Here is a 19,300-nt window from a genome sequence, read left to right as displayed (position 1 = left end):
CAAAGAAAAGCTACGAGGATGGTATGGGAGTTGCGTTCCAAGACGTATGAAGAGAGACTTGCTGACCTGAACATGTATACTCTGGAGGAAAGGAGGAACAGGGGTGATATGATACAGACGTTCAAATATTTGAAAGGTATTAATCCGCAAACGAATCTTTTCCGGATATGGGAAGGCGATAGAACGAGAGGGCATGAAATGAGATTGAAGGGGGGCAGACTCAGGAAAGATGTCAGGAAGTATTTCTTCACAGAGAGGGTGGTGAACGCTTGGAATGCCCTCCCGCGGGAGGTGGTGGAGATGAAAACGGTAACGGAATTCAAACATGCGTGGGACAGGCATAAAGGAATCCTGTGCAGAAGGAATGGATCCACAGAAGCTTAGCTGAAATTGGGTGACGGGGGGAAGAGGGGTTGGTGGTTGAGAGGCCAGGATGGGGGAGGGCAGACTTATATGGGGTCTGTGCTGGAGCCGGTGATGGGAGGCGGGACTGGTGGTTGGGAGGCGGGAAATACTGCTGGACAGACTTATACGGTCTGTGCCCTGAAAAAGACAGGTACAAATCAAGGTAAGGTATACACATATGAGTTTATCGTGGGCAGACTAGATGGACCGTGCAGGTCTTTTTCTGCCGTCATCTACTATGTTACGTAACATGGAGAAGGACAGTCCCTGCTCAAGAGAGCTGTTTTCTATCTTTTAACCAGTTTTTAATCCACAAAAGAACACTACTTCCTATCCCATGACTGTCCAATTTCCTCTGGAGTCTTTCATGAGGTACTTTGTCAAACGCCATCTGAAAATCCAGATACACAATATCAACCGGCTCACCTTTACCTACATGTTTGTTCACCCCTTGAAAGAAATGTAGTAGATTGGTGAGGCAAGATTTCCCTTCACTAAATCCATGTTGACTTTGTCTCATTAATTCATGCTTTTGAATATGCTCTGTAATTTTGTTCTTAATAATAGTCTCTACCATTTTGTCCGGCACCGACGTCAGACTCACCGGTCTATAATTTCCCGGATCTCCTCTGGAACCTTTTTTAAAAATCGGCGTTACGTTAGCCACCCTCCAATCTTCTGGTACCACGCTCAATTTTAAGGATAAATTACATATTACTAACAATAGCTCTGCAAGTTCATTTTTCAGTTCTATCAGTACTTTGGGATGAATACCATCCTGTCCAGGAGATTTGCTACTCTTCAGTTTGTAGAACTGCCCCATTGCATCCTCCAGGTTTACAGGATTCATTAAGTTTCTCTGACTCGTCAGCTTCGAATACCATTTCTGGCACTGGTATCCCACTCAAATCTTCCTCGGTGAAGACAGAAAAAGCAAAGAATTCATTTAAAGACAGAAGGAAAGAGGAAGCTGAATAGCAGACAGAAAATGAAGAGGCTGCATAGCATGGGGAACAGAGAGAGAGAGAGATAGTAAAGATGAAAAATGGCAGGGGGCACAGAAAGAGAGAAGGCTGCATGGAACAGAGAGAGAATGAGGGCGAGAATAGACATTGAATGGGAGGGGGAGAGAGAGAGAGAGAGAGAGGGAGAGAGAGAAAAGAGGCTAGTGTGGGAGTGCAGAGGAAAGATGAGCATGTAAAGGATTCCTTTATGTTGAATATTTTTCCTTTGTGAATGACTGTGGGGTCCTGTGAAATGTTTTGGCATAGTTTGCAGCTGGATATATTGCAAGGATGTGTGCCATTCTCTCCTTTTTGAGTCTGTGTTGGGAGCTTACTTCTAATTAGCTTGTGTTTTAAGTTGGAAGGCAGCAGTGGTGGGGATGGGAATATCTCTTTCAGTAATTCATCCTCCTGGAGTAGAGGCTGCAGATCTTTTAAGATTTTTCTTAATTTTTCCAGCTCTGGGTTGTATGTCACTATAAGGGGGATTCTGTCTGTAACTTTTATTTTCTTTGTACTATAGCAGATTTTCCCTGGGTGTTTTGAGGGAGAAGGCAATATTCATGGAGATTATTTTGGGGTTGTAGCCTTTCTGTTCAAAGGATGCAGTCAGGATTTCAAGGTGTCTGTCTCTGTCCCCTGGGTCAGAGCAGATACGGTAGTATCCGTGGCTTGGCTGTAAATAATGGATCTTTTTGTATGTGAAGAGTGAAAGCTGGAGTTGTGGAGGTAGCTGCATCTGTCTGTGGGTTTCTTGTATATAGATATTTGTATATAGCCATCACTGATTGAGACCGTGGTGTCCAAAACACTGACTTTCTGGGGAGTAGTCAATTTTGAATCTGATTGTAGGATGGTATGTAATGAAGGAATTGTAAAATTGTTTCAGAGTTTCTTCCCCCTCAATCCAAATCATAAAAATGTCATTGATGTACCGGTAGTATTTTAGGGGTTTGATCTGGTATGTATTCAGAAATGACTCTTCTAGCTCAGCCATAAAGAGGTTGGCATATTGGGGTGCTGTCCTGGTGCCCATCGCAGTGCCCATTATTTGTAGATAGATATCATTGTTAAAGCGGAAGTAGTTGTGAGTTAAAATAAATTTGATTAATTTTGTAATAGTTTCTAGTGAGTATTGATGGCCCAGTGTGGATGTTTTTAGAAGTTTCCCACATGCAGCTATGCCATCCGCATGGGGAATGTTGCTGTATAGTGATTCTACATCCATCGTGACCAGAAGGGTGCGTGGTGGTAATTGCTTGATATTTTTCAATTTATTCAGAAAGTCTGTGGTGTCTTGTATGAAGCTGTTTGTTTTGTGCACGAGAGATTTCAGAATTCCCTCGGAGTCCAGATATTTCCTCCGTGAGTGTGCCAATACCCGATATGATTGGTCTGCCAGGGTTTCCAGGTTTGTGGATTTTGGGTAGCATAAATTACAGCAGCCCAAAATACAGCAGCCAAGCTGATATTCAGCAAAACACGCTTCAAAAGTGACAACCCCCCCCCCCCCCCCCGAGAAAAGTTGCATTGGCTCCCAATCAAGGAACGGATCATCTTCAAAATCTGCACCTTAGTCCACAAAATCATATACGGCATAGTCCCAGAATACATGACAGACTTCATAGACTTACCAATAAGAAACAAAGTCACATCATCAAGATCCTACCTAAACCTACACTACCCAAATTGCAAAGGACTGAAATACAAACCAAAACAACTTACGCAGCCGGCTTCTCCTACATAAGCGCACAACTATGGAATAGGCTCCCAAAAGCTGTGAAAACAATCCACAACCACTTGAACTTCAGGAAATCACTAAAAACTAACCTCTTCAAAAAGGCCTACCCCAACGACCCCATGTAACTCTCTTCACCTACCAACACAGCATGACTATGATCGAACAGGATAACATGCAATCTTCATCCATTCCGACCCTCCACTTATACCTCATACAATCACTATACAACTTTGTATTTGTTATCTACCGACTGGGCAAACGCCTTTGATGGTACTATGTAAGCCACTTTGAGCCTGCAAATAGGTGGGAAAATGTGGGGTACAAATGCAACCAATACATAAATAAATATAGAATGTGCCCACAGAAGGCTGGTTTGGTATGAGTTTCTTCAGATGTGGCTGTACTTGTTTAGGAAATGTTCTGATAAGGTCTTTTAGCTGCTTTGTATAATCCTGTTGTCACGGTTGTGCCCATGTTTCGTGCTCTCCTTCTTCTCGCCACCTGGTGGCCAGACCTGGTGGCTGCAATGGACTGGCTGGTTACTGTCACCCGTTCCAGATTTCAGCCCAGTCCGGTCTGGATCTTCCAGGCGGCCAGGCTTGCTTTTTGTTTGAGCCTGCACAGCACCCGTAGCTGCCTGGTGATTGCTGCAGCGGAGCCTCAACTGCTGCTGGGCTTACTAGCCATTTGGAAACTCTCTGCTTTGCCTTTGCATCGCCTTAGGCCCTGGTATGTTGGTGCTTGTTGCTCTTCTGCCTAGTTTGGGTTCTTGCCTGAGATTCTTGTCTGTTTCTAGTTAGTTGGTGTGTAGTTTAGATTAGGTTTTTGCTTGTTTTCTAGTCATGTCTCTGGGTTATATTTCTGTGTCTAGTTCTTGTCTGTTTGTGTCTTTAGTGGCTGCTCTGCAGCTTCCAGTCCTGTCTCTTGTCTGTCAGTATTTGTTCCCTGTTTTAGTGGCTGCGTGCAGCTTTCAGTCCTGTCCTTTAGCTTATCCATTTTCTTGCCTTGCTGTCCCTGTATGTTCCTTTCCCCTCTGACCCTCAGTCCTTGTTCAGTCTAGTGGGGTTCCAGTTCCTGCCCTGTCCTGTAAGTCCTGACAGCCGCCTGTAGCCAGGGGCTCAACTCCTGAGGAAGGGCGGCCATGTGCAGGTGAAGTCTGTTTGTCAGAGTTCTGCTTTGTCTCTGGTGGGGGGTGGTTTTGCCTGCCACTGCTGCTCCTCGGCAGTGGCCCAAGGGCTCACAAACCTAGTTCCTGCTTTGAAAGCGTGACAGAATGCAAAGGCCATGAGCACGACAAGATCACCCCTTCAGCTAGGCTTCTTGCCCAGAACTTTTGCCTCTGTTGGCAATCTGGGTTCCAGCCCCGGTGCAGCTCCTGATTCCGGTTCGGATCCCAGCTACAATCCAATTTTTGCTCTTGATCCTTTTATGACGCTCCTGCATTATCGTCTTAAACTGTGGACTGACCCAGCCCTAGAGAAGACTCCTGAAGCTGTGGCCGAGAGAAAGCGTTGGGAGGGCTCTAATTTCTTTGGAACCCCAGTCTCTGCTTTTGATCTTTCTACCCGGCTCTGGGATTACCGCCTCAGACTTTCCTTTGATCCTACCCTGCGGGATACTCCTGAAGCAGACGCTGAGAGAAGGCGAGTTAGAAGTCCTGAGTACACGGCTTCCCTGCAGTCCTTTCTCGCTTCCAGCCGAGTTGATTCTGAGTCTGGATCGAGTTGCAGTTTCAGCCAAGATGCTGAGTCCAGATCGAATTACAGTTCCAGCCCAGATGCTGAGGCCACTCCGAGTTTGAGTTCCAGCCAAGTTGATGCTGAGTCCACTCCGAGTTTGAGTTCCAGCCATTCAAGTTGATGCTGAGTCCACTCTGAGTTTGAAGTCCAGCCAAGATGATGCTGAGCCCACTCTGAGTTCCAGTTCCAGCCGAGATGCTGAGGCCACTCCGAGTTCCAGTGCCAGCCGAGATGCTGAGGCCACTCCGAGTTCCAGTGCCAGCCAAGATACTGAGTCCATGCAGAGTTGCAGCTCCAGCCTAGATACTGAGTCCACACCGAGTTCCAGATCAGGTTGCAGCTCCAGCCAAGATGCTGAGTCCAGATTGAGTTGCAGTTCCAGCCAAGATGCTGAGTCCAAGCCGAGTTTCAGCTCCAGCCAAGTTGCTGAGTCCACACCGAGTTCCAGTTCCGCCGAGATGCTAGGCCCGCTCTGAGTTCCAGTTCCAGCCAAGCTGCTGAGTCCATGCTGAGGTCCAGTCCCAGCCAAGCCACTGAGTCCACGCTGAGGTCCAGTCCCAGCCAAGCTGCTGAGTCCACACTGAGTTCCAGTTCCAGTCAAGAGTCTGAGCCGAGTTCCAGTCCCAGCCAAGAGGCGAAGGCCAGTCCTGATTTCAGTCTTGACTCCTGTTCAAGTTCCAGCCAAGCTATTCCTGGTCATGTTTGGAAGCTCCTCCGTAGGTTTCACCATTGTTACCCATAGAGATCTGAATTCCCCGTGGAGGTCGGGGGGGGGGGGGGGGCTTGAGGGGAAGGTACTGTCACGGTTGTGCCCATGTTTCGTGCTATCCTTCTCGCCACCTGGTGGCCAGACCTGGTGGCTGCAATGGACTGTCTGGTTACTGTCACCCATTCCAGATTTCAGCCCAGTCCGGTCCTTCCGGGCGGCCAGGCTTGCTTGTTTTGTTTCAGCCTGCACAGCACCCGTAGCTGCCTGGTGATTGCTGCAACTGAGCCTCAACTGCTGCTGGGCTTATTAGCCATTTGGAAACTCTCTGCTTTGCCTTTATATTGCCTTAGGCCCTGGTATGTTGGTGCTTGTTGCTCTTCTGCCTAGTTTGGGTTCTTGCCTGAGATTCTTGTCTGTTTCTAGTTAGTCGGTGTGTAGTTTAGATTAGGTTGTTGCTTGTTTTCTAGTCTTGTCTCTGGGTTATATTTCTGTGTCTAGTTTTTGTCTGTGTCTTTAGTGGCTGCTCTGCCGCATCCAGTCCTGTCTCTTGTCTGTCAGTATTTGTTCCCTATTTTAGTGGCTGCTCTGCAGCTTCCAGTCCTGTCTCATCTGTCAGTATTTGTTCCCTGTTTAGTGGCTGCGTGCAGCTTTCAGTCCTGTCCTTTAGCTTATCCATTTCCTTGCCTTGCTGTCCCTGTATGTTCCTTTCCCCCCTGACCCTCAGTCCTTGTTCAGTCTAGTGGGGATCCAGTTCCTGCCCTGTCCTACAAGTCCTGCAGGGGCTCAACTCCTGGGGAAGGATGGCCATGTGCAGGTTAAGTCTAACTGTTTGTCACAGTTCTGCCTTGTCTCTGGTGGGGGGTGGTTTTGCCTGCTGCTGCCGCTCCTCGGCAGTGGCCCAAGGGCTCACAAATCTAGTTCCTGCTTTGAAAGCGCGACACCTGTGTGGGATCCTCAGTTAGTTTCCTGTAGTATGTATTGTCTGAGAGCTGTCTGTGCCCTTCTTCAATGTATTTTTGTGTGTCCATAATTACCACTGCGCCTCCTTAGTCTGCGGGTTTGATGATAATGTGTTCGTTAGTTTGTAGAGTTCTTATGGACGCTCTTTCTGGTGGAGTAAGATTGAACAGAATTTTCTTTTGTTTGCTGGAAAGTTGTGATTTTACCCTGAAGCTTTCTATATAGTTGTCCAGCTTGTAGTTTTGTCCATCTTGTGGGGTGAAATAAGTTTTCTTTTGTTTAAAACTGTATTCCAGTCTGTTGGGGGTCCCTTTGTTGTGAAAATGTGCCTTCAGTCGCAGTTTTCTAAAACATTCTTCTAGGTCCGAGTATAATTGGATTTATTATTATATAATGTTATATTTATTATTATATAACATGCCCATCCAACAAGCTGGACGAAATCCAATTATACTCGGACCTAGAAGAATTATTGGAGAAACAAGCCAGATGCTAAAGACAAGATTTAATTTACACAGACATCATATGAAAAATGCCAGTGCCAGCCAGGATGTCACGCCTGTGGGGCGGCACTTTACAAAACCAGAACACTGTACCAGTGATTTCATAGTAAGAATCCTGAAAGGTAACTTAAAACAATACAGGAATGTAAGAGCTTTGAAGTCAGAATGATTAAATATTTTGACTCCACCAGGCAGGACTTAACAAAGATTTGGATTTTCTAGCCCATTATAAACCATAAAATTGTACTGCTTTGTTTGTCACCCTCCTGTCTCCATGCATATCTCCCTGTCTCTCACCTATCCACCCCCATCCTGTTAGACTGCCACTGAAATGCTTTGATGTTTCACTTATATATACTGTCATTTACCAACATTTGCTTATTTCTGACCTGTCAAAGAAGGGCAACCTTCGAAAGCTAATCAAGAAATGTATTAAGTTATGTCCAATAAAAAAGGTATCATCTTATTTTCTTTTCCATGTTTTATTTTGTTTTATTTCTATTGATTACCTTTAAAAGTGGACTAACACGGCTACCACACCTCTCTATTCAAGAAATACAAAATAACACAACGAGAGGATCATGGAAAAGATTATCGGATTAAACTTAAAGAAACGAAAAAGGAAATACAGCTAGCGAAAGCACAGGTGAAAGAAAAATGGCTAAAGATGTAAAGAGAGGTGACAAGACTTTCTTTTTAGATATATTGGGGAAAGGAAAGTAGGAATGGAATTACAAGACTGAAAGATGCTGAGAATAGCTATGTGGAGAGTGATGAGGATAAAGTGAATGTGCTAAACAAATACTTCTCTTCAGTGTTCACGGAAGAAAATTCTGGAGAAGGATCATAGTTGGTTGAGGAGGGAATATCTGAGAATTGAGTGGATCCTGCCCCGTTGATAGAAGAAAGCGTTTATAAACGGCTTGAAAATCTGAAAGTGGACAAAGCTGTGGGGCTGGATGGGATACATCCTAGCATACTGAGAGCTCAGAGAAATCCTGGCAGGACCACTTAATGATTTATTTAATAGATCTTTTGAGACGAGAGAGGTTCTGTGGGATTGGAAATGAGCTGATGTGGTCCTTCTTCACAAAAGTGGAAACAGAGAAGAAGTGGGAAACTACAGGCTGGTAAGCCTCAGGTCGGTGGTAGGAAAAATAATGGAGTCGCTGCTGAAGGAAAGGATAGTTGACTTTCTAGAAGCCAACAGGTTACAGGATCCAAGGAAAATCCTGCCAAATTAATCTGATCGACTTCTTTGATGGGTGACCAAAGACCTGGATGAAGAACGTGCACTAGATCTAATCTACTTGGATTTCAGCAAAGCCTTTCATACAGTCCATCACAGAAGACTCGTGAATAAGCTGAGAGGGCTGAACTTAGGACCCAAAGTGGTGAACTGGATAGGAAACTGGTTGATCAATAGGCAGCGTATGGAATCAGTTCGGAAGAAAGGAAGGTGAGTAGTGGAGTGCCTTAGGGATTGGTGCTGGGGACAATTCTATTTGATATATCTGTTATGGACACTGCTGAAGGATTAGAAGGAAAAGTTTGCCTTTTTGAAGATGACACAAAGATAGCCAATAGAGTGGATATGCTACCCACGCACCCTGGATGCAGTAGAAAACCATGAGAAGGGATCTTCAAACACTGGAAGAATGATCAAGGATCTAGCAGTTAAAATTTAATGCCAAGAAGTGCAGAGTGATGCACTTGGGGTACAAAAAACCAAAAGAGATTTACAAGATAGGAGGGGAGAGATTGGTAAGCTTGGCTCAGGAAAGGGACCTTGGGGTAATGGTGTCCGAGGATCCCAAGGTGACAAAACAGTGTGACAATGCAGTGTCCTTATGAATATAAAAAGACTTGAAGCGGTTCAAAGAAAAGCGACAAAAATGGTATGGGGTTTACGTAGCAAGACGTACATGGAGAGACTTATTGACCTAAACATGTCTACCCTGGAGGAAAGGAGCAACAGGGGTGATACGATACAGATGTTCAAATAATTTAAAGGTATTAACGTGCAAACAAACAATTTCCACAGATGGGAAGGTGGTAGAACTAGAGGACATGAATTGAGGTTGAAGGGGGGCAGACTCAGGAGTAATGTCAGGAAGTATTTTTTCACCGAGAAGGTGGTGGGTGCCTGGAATGCCCTTCCACGGGAGGTGGTAGAGATGCAAGTGGTAACCGAATTCAAAAATATGTGGGACAAACACAAAGAAATCCTGTTTAGAAGGAATGGATGCATATAAGCTTAGCAGAGATTAAATTGGAAAGCCAGTGCTGGGCAGACTTCGAAGGCCTGTGCCCTGATTGAGGCTGAATACATTTGGAGGGGCTGGAGTGGAGCTTTTCAGAGGCTGAGACAGGGGCGTAGTTACGGGTGGGCCTGGGTGGGCCAGGCCCACCCAGTTTAGCCTCAGGCCCGTCCACCCAGAATCCGTGTCATTCAATCAATCCTCGCCCTCTCCCACTTCTGCCGCAGCGCCGCACCTCACAGTCTCCCACCCCCGAGGCAGCACTTACTCTTTGCTGATAGCAACTCGCGGCGCTGACGTCCTGCTCTGGAGCCTTCCGCATCCCGCCTCTGTAAACAGGAAGTTACATCAGCGCGGCAGTGGGACATCCCCGGAGCAGGACGTTGGCACCGCGAGTTGCTATCAGCAAAGTGTAAGCGTTGCCTCGGGGGTGGGAGACTGACAGAGCTCCACTAGGGCCGAGCGAACCAGGCGGGATCCATAAGAGCAGGAGGAGTCCACAGGACCCGTCCCGGTGAAAGCACACCGGCAAGAGAGCTTGCGACGACCATAGTGATGGGGAAGGAAAAGGATCTCCCGGGGATCGTAGTGATGCAAGGAAGCTCCGAAGTGACGGTGGGAATAGGGCGCTTGGGGATTATAGTAATGGAGAAGACGGGGGTTGTAGTACTGGAACTGTTTCTTGGGGGGGGGGGGGGTCCTAGGGACTCCAGTGATGAGAGGAAGGGGTTTTAGTGATTGTGATTGTGGAAAGGGGAGAAGGGGGTTCCTGTGGATTCTATGGGAGAATCTTGCCCTGAACCCTTTATCCCCACCTCTTTAATTCCCTTACCTCTTAGTTATTCTGTCTGTCTGTGTCCTATTTAGATTGTGAGCTCTGTGAGCAGGGACTGTCGTTTCATGTATGGTGTACAGCGCTGCGTATGCCTTGTAGCGCTATAGAAGTGAGAAGTAGGTGCAGGAGCAGTGCCGACAGCATTAAATGCAAGTGCTGCGGCTGGTGTCGGAGAGGGTGAGAAAGTTACTGGGATGCTGCTGGCCCTGCAAGGGGAGGGGGCTGAAGGGAAGGGAGAGGTGCTGGACAGAGAGGGTGAGGAAGACAGTGGGGTGCTGGCCCTTCAAGGGGAGTGGGATGAAGGGAAAGGTACTAGATGCTGGACTTGTTGGGGGGGGGGGGATAAAGAAGATTTGAAGGTGCTGGCCCTGAGAGGGGAGGGGCCTGAAGGGAACAGAAAGGTGTTGGACTTGCCAGGGGCAGAGGGTTGGAAGGAAGAGAGGTACTGGACTTGCAGAGGGGACAGGGGAAAGGTTTTGGATTTGCAGGGGGAGGTGGAGGAAAGGGAAGAGGTGCTGGATATGCAAAGGGTTGAAGTGAAGGGGAGAGGTGCTGGACATGTTGGGGGGGCTGGATGAAAGGGAAAGAGGTGTTGAACATCTAATGGGGGCTGGATGAAAGGGAGAGAGATGCTAGACATGGGGGGGGGGGGCTGAAGGAGAGGTGCTGGATATGCAGATGATGGCTGAAGGGAAAGGAGACAGATGTGGACCTGCAAGGAGGGCTGGAGCAAAGGGAGAAAAGGTGCTGGACCTATGGGAGGGGTTAGAGGGAAAGGAGAGAGATGCTGGGAGAAAGAGCCAGATACCTAAGGGGAAGGAAAGAGAGGAAGAGAAGCTGGTTGGGGTGGGGGGGGATCAGGGAGGAGAGAGAAAGGGGACATGGGGCAGTATACAGATACAGAAGGGAGATGATATGCATTAGGTGGGAGCATGGGGACAGGGACACAAATGTGAGATGCTGTATGGGGATGGCACATGGGCACAGAGGGGTAATGCCTGACAAGGGGGGTAACAGGGATATAGAATAGAGATAAAATGCTGGACACTGGAGAGGGGGGTATATGGACACGGGGGGGGGGGAGATACCAGTCAAGGGGGAGAATAGGAACACAGAAGGGATTTGCTGGGCATGGGGTACATAGGTGCACAGAAGAATGATGATGGGTGAGGGGATATGAACACAGGGGAGATACTGGACAAAGAAATGTAGGAAAACAGAGATGGATGATGGACATGAAGAAATGTCAAATAGACAGGAGACCCTGGCAAGTGAGTTAAGAGAAGACAGAGGGAAGCAGAAACCAGAGATTGGGACCAATATGATTTGAGAAATAAAATGACCAGACAACAAAAAGGTATAAAAATTATTTTATTTTCAATGTTGTGAATATAATATGTTGGATTTGGAATGTACATCTTGCCAAAGTTGAAGTTAAACATGGCTGGGATCCAGGACAGAAATCTAGGAAATGACCCCAAAGTCCATTACCAGGCTGCGCCAGTGGCGTACCAAGGGGGGGGGGCGGTGGGGGCGGTCCGCCCCGGGTGTCAGCGGGTGGGGGGTGCTCCGTGAGAGCCGACAGCTTTTTTTTTTTTTTTTTTTCAAATTCGTGCACTGTGCAGCGATCGGCGATGCAGGCAGCGCCTCGCGTCTGCCCTGCATGAACTGAAAAGAGGAAATCGCTTTGCTGACGTCGGGCCTTCCCTCGCTTGTTGTCCCGCCCTCGAGGAAATAGGAAGTTACCTCAAAAGAGGGCGGGACAACAAGCGAGGGAAGGCCCGACGTCAGCAAAGCGATTTCCTCTTTTCAGTTCATGCAGGGCAGACACGAGGCGCTGCCTGCATCGCTGCACGGATTAAAAAAAAAAAAGCAGGGTGGTGGCTTTAGGGGGGGCTCAGATGGGAGAGGGGGGGCTCAGAGGGAAGAAGGGGATTGGGGAGGGTGCTCATAGGCGAGAAGGGGATTGGGGAGGGTGCTCAGAGGGGAGAAGGGGATTGGAGAGGGTGGGGTGCTCATACCGTAGGGGAGAAGGGGATTGGGTAGGGTGCTCATAGGGGAGAAGGGGATTGGAGAGGGTGGGGGTGCTCATAGGGGAGAAGGGGATTGGGGAGGGTGCTCAGAGGGGAGAGTGCTTAGAGGGGAGAAGGGGATTGGGGAGGGTGGTCATAGGGGAGAAGGGGATTGGGGAGGGTGGTCGTGCTCATAGGGGAGAAGGGGATTGGGTAGGGTGCTCATAGGGGAGAAGGGGATTGGAGAGGGTGGGGGTGCTCAGAGGGGAGAAGGGGATTGGGGAGGGTGAGGGTGCTCAGAGGGAAGAAGGGGATTGGGGAGGGTGGGGGTGGTCATAGGGGAAAAGGGGATTGGGGAGGGGAGTGCTCAGATGGGAGAAGGGGTCTTGGGGTCTGACAAGGGGGCAGGAGGGAAAATGGGTCCGTGCCTGGGGCAGGTGGGAGAATGGGTCTGGGGCTGAAAAGGGGGGGATGCAAGGCATGTGGTGGATGAAGGGGGCTGGAACTGGGGGCTGAAAAGGAGGGTATTTGGGATAAGGGGGCTAGTACTGGAACTGGGGGCTGAAACGGGGCAGGGGCTGAAACTGGGGGCTTTAAAGGGGACAGGGAGAACTGGCTGGGGCTGAAGCTCGAGACTGATGGGAGAAAAGGGCTGGGGACTGGTGGGATAGTGGGGCTGAAAAGGGGGGCAGGTGGGAGATGTGGGCTGGGGCTGGAACTAGGGGCAGGTGGAATAAGGGGGCTGAAAAGAGGGGGCAGAGAGAGAGAGGACAGACCCTGGATGGAAGTGGGGAGCGTGAGGGAGGGCAGACCTTGGATGGATGGGAGAGGGAGGGCAGACGGATTGAAGGGGCAGAGAGAAAGGGCAGATGGGTGGAAGGGGGAGAGAGAAAGAGGCAGACAGGGGTAAATGGTGGATGGAAGGGGCAGAGATAGAGGGCAGATGTGGATGGAAGGAAGAGAGAGGGCAGACAGTGGATGGAAGGGGCAGAGAGAGAGGGCAGACACTGGATGGAAGGGACATTAGAGAGGGCAGACACTGGATGGCAGAGAGTGAGCGAAGACATGCTGGATGGAAGGAAGACAGTGAAAAGAAGATGAGGAAAGCAGAAACCAGAGACAACAAACTGTAAATATATATTTTAATTATTTTGCTTTAGGATATAGTATTGTAGCTGTGTTAATAAATGTTTATAAGTAGAACATGTAAATAAGGTCATCTTTTTATTGGACTAATTTTAATACATTTTGACTTAACTTTCAGAGAACAAAACCCCCTTCCTCAGGTCAGGATAGGATAATGTAACAGCACTATACTGTATTGACCTGAGGAAGGAGATTTTGGTCTCTGAAAGCTAAATGTATTAGTCCAATAAAATGATATTATTTGTTTTATTTCTATTTGTTAATTTGTAAAGTGGTGATTGGTATTTGTTAGTTTTTTCAAATTTACATCTGCTGTCTTTATATTTTGCACAGTACTAGGGGACGTTTTCTGTTTCTGTGGTGTTGCATTGTATGCAGAGTCTGGCATCTTGGGAGTTCAGTTTAATTATTGTCTAAATAGAAAGTTTAAATATTACTACTTATTCTATAGTGGATTAGGGTATATCTGTGTTTGTGAAAAAGACATGGCTTTCAGTTGGCATTGACTGGGCAGGATCGACGATCTGTATTATTCTGTCTGGTTTCGTTTTACAATAGGTGAATTGATGTTCTAGTGCTCACTGTAGTGTTTAAGATGCTTTCCTTTTCCTTGTGTGACTCGTAGAAATTACTGCTTATGGTATGGTAGAATCGCTCTATAGGTCCTGATGTTTTGTATTCTCGGTATGCCTAGTACTGGATTTGGGGGGGGGGGGGTGTTAAAAAATGACCGGCCCCGGGTGTCAACTACCCTAGGTACGCCACTGGGCTGCGCCTTCAGCTTCCAGCATGCAGGCTTTCTCTGGCCAAGGAACCAAGCACAATTGCCTCAGTTGCAACCCCTAACACCATCCCTGGCATGTGCCATCTTTATATTTTGCACAGGAGCAAATGCCTTTCTTTCTTGTTTCTCTAGTGTTGTACTACATGCAAGGGCTAGTTTCTTGGAGTTTCCATTTAATTTATATTTCTAGAGTTTGTGGTCACTTATTCTGTATTTGGCATTTATGTCCTGTGTGTGTGTGACTGAGGTATTCTGTTAGCATGAAGTTTCCATGTAGCATTCTGTAGTAATTTGGCTTGTTCAGCTTTCCTGATAAATGTATTTGTATTTTGGGGCCCCACTATAATATTTAAGGCACTTCTTTTTCATAGGTAGGATCTTTGTTTTTAGAAGTTAGTGTTGGCATGGTAGGTTTGCTCTAGGTTCTGAGTGACTTTTGTTTTATAGATTTTTTAAAATTAACTTATAATGTGTCTGTAATTGAGATTACACTAGAAACCAAAATTTCTTTGTATGATGAGTTTTATGGAGAATTGTCCTTGCTGTGCTCTGTATCCATTGTTGGTGGAGGGCCAGGAGGTTCTCTTGATGCAGAATGTGTTTGGCTTCAATACCATATATGTGTTGGAGGAGCATGACTCAATGGGGCTGAATAGTGCAGTCTATTGTACTTCCCTTAGGTCTCAATTGGCCTGCAGCCACTGAAACCTGCATTGCAACCCTCATTGAAGTTATGGGGAATGGGGTAGGGACAGAGCATGGGTGCATCTGGTTGCTGTTTTTTCTCTTTCAAAAAAGTTGGCAACTCTAGTGCCCACCCATCCAACCTGTAGGCCCACCCAAAAATTGCCTTCTGGCTACGCCACTGGGCTGAGATAACTACTTCAGAAATTTAAAACAAATCGGAGAAAATTTTTCTTCACCCAATGCATAATTAAACTCTGGAATTCGTTGCCGGCGAACGTGGTGAAGGCGGTTAGCTTGGCAGAGTTTAAAAAGGGGTTAGACGGTTTCCTAAAGGTCAAGTCCATATACCACTACTAAATGGACTTGAGAAAAACCCACAATTCCAGGAATAACATGTATAGAATGTTTGTACGTTTGGGACGCTTGCCAGGTGCCCTTGGCCTGGATTGGCCGCTGTCATGGACAGGATGCTGGGCTCGATGGACCCTAGGTCTTTTCCCAGTGTGGCATTACTTATGTACTTATGAAAGGAGGAAAAATATATTGGAGGCTGAATGATAGTCTTCCTAAGGACAAGAAAATAACAGAACATAGAGAAGAAGAGATTATTAGAGAATATTTGGGGTTTGGGTCATAACCCCATAGGAAACATTTTAGCTATCACTGTTTGTACGCCAATGCATAAGGCAGTGCGATTTGTCAACAGTTACTTGGCCCCCTGAGGAAGCTAATCGTAATAGCGAAACGGTGAGCCCCGTTGGGCATAATAGCACAAGCTAAGTAACATTACTGTTCAAGCAATTGCCTAATACCACGTTTGAATTGATTATTGTTCAATGAGATAAATATAACCTTCTCACCTACATGCGTGGAGTTTTCAGACCAGTGATAAGAACGGAGTCATTGCAATGCCAACATTGAGTGTTATCAATATACTGCTGCCAAGCTTTGACTACTGAGGTCGCTTTTCTCCACTTTAAATAAGAAAAAAGTGTAACTCATTTCATTGATATTGCATATTTTTGAACAAGACTGTGATAGCCAAATACCTTTCAGCTTGCTATTAGTATTTGACTTTTTTTCGCTGAAAATTGGGTCTAGCTTTATCTGGGAGTGTTTGAAAACAGTGTTAAGGCGGGGAATCTATAGCCTGAGAAGCAACAAAGCAGAAGGAACAGTTGGAGAAAGAGAATAAATAGCCTCAGAGCCACTCTGAATTATTTAGAGACAACATAAACAGTAGCCATACCGGGGTGACCTGCTTAATAAAATTTGTGAGATTAAAGCAGCACTGGGAGCAATACATTGACAGATTAAAGTTCAATTAGACACAGTAAGACAAAAGTACTTCAGTTGGGGAACAGAGCTAGCTGGTTACTGGTGCACAGATCAACAAACTAAGGAGAATATTTTATCCATTAAAAACATGAAGAGGTTTACAAACCAGAAACACAACTAAACCCCCAGGCTGTAGCAGATTATTTAGAGACCCTTCAAAAACTAACCTTAGGTGCATTAGACACTCAATCACTAGATACGGGTGGCCAAGTTGGTAGGGGTTATATATCTTTTGTTTATCAGCTGCTCAACACCTTCGATAAATGTAAGGCTACCTACAGGGGGACAGGGGAGAGGGATCTAGAGAGTTATCTGAGGAGGAATGCACAATTGTCTCAATGAGAGGCATAATCGAACGGCGCCAGCGAAATCGATGGCTGGCGATCTATTTTGGCGGTGCCGCAAACAGCTGGCCGAACCGTATTATCAAAAAAGATGGCCGGCCATCTTTTCTTTCGATAATACGGTTTGGCCCGGCCAAATGCCAGAGTTCGCTGGGTTTGAGATGGCCACTTTTGTTGTTCAGCGATAATGGAAAAAAAATGCCGGCCATCTCAAACCCGGCGAAATCCAAGGCATTTGGTCGTGGGAGGAGCCAGCATTTGTAGTGCACTGGTCCCCCTGACATGCCAGGACACCAACTGGGCACCCTAGGGGGCACTTTTAAAAATTAAAAAAAATATATACAAATACCTCCCAGGTGCATAGCTCCCTTCCCTTCGGTGCTGAGCCCCCCAAATCCCCCCCCCCCAAAACCCACTCCCCACAACTCTATACCATTACCATAGTCCTTATGGGTGAAGGAGGGCACCTACATGTGGGTACAGTGGGTTTTGGGGGGTTTTGAAGGGCTCAACACTAACCACCACAAGTGTAACAGGTGTGGGGGGGGATGGGCCTGTGTCCGCCTGCCTGACGTCCACTGCAACCAACAAAAACTGTTCCAGGGACCTGCATACTGCTGTCAGGGAGCTGGGTATGACATTTGAGGCTGGCATACAGGCTGGCAAAAGAGGTTTTTAATTTTTCTTTTTTTAGTGTGGGAGGGGGTTGGTGACCACTGGGGGAGTACAGGGAGGTCATCCCCCATTCCCTCCGGTGGTCATTTGGTGAGTTGAGGCACCTTTTTGAGGCTTGTTCGTGAAAATAAAAGGACCAAATAAACCCGGCGAAATACTGATTAACGCTGTTTTTTTTATTTCCATTATCAGCGAAAGCCGGCCATCTGGTGGCCACGCCCATGCCCGCTCATGTCCCGCCTTCGCTACGCCGTCGACACGCCCGCTTGAATTTTCACCGGCTCGGCGACAGGAAAGCACCAATGCTGTCAAAAAAGCAGCTTTCGATTATACCGATTTCGTCGCTTTTGAGAGATCGCCGGCCATCTCCCGCTTTATGTCGGAAGATGGCCGGCGATCACTTTTGAAAATAAGCCTGAATGTGATCTCATAAATTGTTAAATGCACCTGATTATTCAGAACGGTCTTAAGGTACTGGTGAGATGGCATTACTCTCCATCTAGACTGCAAGCCATTAAGAGGGTGTAGACGGAGGGGAACATATACTCACATCTGGTGGGAATGTCCTAAGGTCCAGAAATTATAGAAGGAGGTATCTGCATATGGGCAACAGTTACTCGAGACTCATATAGCGTGTACTATGGAAAATGCCCTACTAAGTGGGAGAGTGGAAGGGATAACAGGAGCTATAGATAAATTAATACTATTGGTTTTTAGAGCAGTTCGACTGCTGATTGCCTCACATTGGCATACACGGGACATGCCAAAACAGACTGTGCAACAATGCAAACAATATAAATTGATTACCTTAAAATCTAATAAATGCAAATATCAAGAAATGTGGGGCGATTCCTCCAGTTGGAAGGACAATCTGTGTTTTGGAGAGAGGAGTGAGGGGAAGGGGAGAGATAAGGGATGGGAAGAGTCCACTTTTAGTTTTTCATTATTGGAGGTGGCAGTTTGTTGTGTAACAAAATGTACACTTGTTCTTAATTTTTTCTGTTGAGAGATGCTGTCAAGGCCACCATTTTATAACTGGGAATGGCATAAGCAGGCCACCGTTTTGGAATTGGGAATGGCATCATTACGATAAACTGCATTATGTACTGTGATTTGCATTAACCTATCAGCAACACAAAATGTCCATGACTAAGTTAAACTGAGCCATGTTGTTTATCAGTCATGTCCCTCCACAACAGTGCAGAAGACTCTCCACCTCCAGCAGCCCTTTCAACAGTACAGATTTCTCAACTCCAAGACACTCTAGGATGAAGGATTTTACAGACCTGATCTCACCCTTGGGATACCCACCTAGACTGGACGGACAGTTCAGGTCTTTATCTGCCGTCATTTACTATGTTACCTCTATCAGTGCCTCCTCCATCTCCTCAAGCAGTTTAATCTGTCCAAAGTAGGGAAATAGACAGGGGGAGGAGAAGAGGAGATGACAATCTTTTATCCCAGCAGTGCTGAATTCCTAAATTGTCCCAGCTGACTTTAGTAAAGATGTGCAGGAGGAATTTTATACTTACTTGTTACAGAAGGACGAGTCTGTTCAGACATCTGTGATTCAGGATTTTCCATGAAGGGCACATCTTCCTTTTGTTTAATACTCAGTGAGAACACAGATGTTACAATAGGAAGGTCTGTGATGAGAAAACAAATTTAGAAGGATTCACCAAATATCTGATAACACTAAATCAGGAAAATGATTTAAGTGTCCAAATATTTGATGTTACTAACTCATCTCCTGTGATCTAAAAATGAAAAAGCCCATTAAATCCAAAACATTTACTTACTGTTGGTGGAGTCATTTGGATTTTCTTTTCCTTCCCACTCATATTGTTGAGTGAAATATTTCTGTTCCTTTTTAATCTTGAATATAACATCAGGATTAACAATTGAATAACCTGTTGATAAGAAGTAGGAAAATTACATTTAAATTGTATTTGTAGAATCCCTCGGAAGGTTCCCTTTGCCTCTGCTTCATGTTTTGATGGAGCAGTGTGTGATGTGTCTATGGAGGTGTGCGTAGAGATATCTTGAGACGTGTGTATTTGTCTGACAAAGCTTGGAGAGAAGAGGCAGCAGTGGTATGACACTTGATTAAGATTATATCATAGAAGTTTTTTGGTATAGAGAATTCTCTTCCATTTC

General features: G+C 46.3%; 1 protein-coding gene across 1 annotated transcript in view; it reads right to left on the bottom strand.

Annotated features, from left to right (window-relative positions):
* LOC115464370 (zinc finger protein OZF-like) overlaps window positions 1-18,978 on the bottom strand; it is a 28,523-nt gene extending 9,545 nt beyond the window's left edge. The window contains exons 1-2 of the mRNA XM_030194756.1: window positions 18,943-18,978; window positions 18,676-18,789 (exon numbers count right to left, since the gene is read on the bottom strand). Of these exons, the coding sequence (XP_030050616.1) occupies window positions 18,676-18,727 (52 nt within the window). The 5' untranslated portion in view covers window positions 18,728-18,789; window positions 18,943-18,978. The remainder of the gene's footprint in view (window positions 1-18,675; window positions 18,790-18,942) is intronic.
* Window positions 18,979-19,300: the final 322 nt, after the last annotated feature.

Source organism: Microcaecilia unicolor, chromosome 3 (genome assembly GCF_901765095.1).
Source record: "Microcaecilia unicolor chromosome 3, aMicUni1.1, whole genome shotgun sequence".
In the NCBI taxonomy this organism is placed as follows: domain Eukaryota; kingdom Metazoa; phylum Chordata; class Amphibia; order Gymnophiona; family Siphonopidae; genus Microcaecilia; species Microcaecilia unicolor.
Note: the sequence above shows the minus strand (reverse complement) of the source record. Positions and strands in the feature narration are given on the sequence as shown.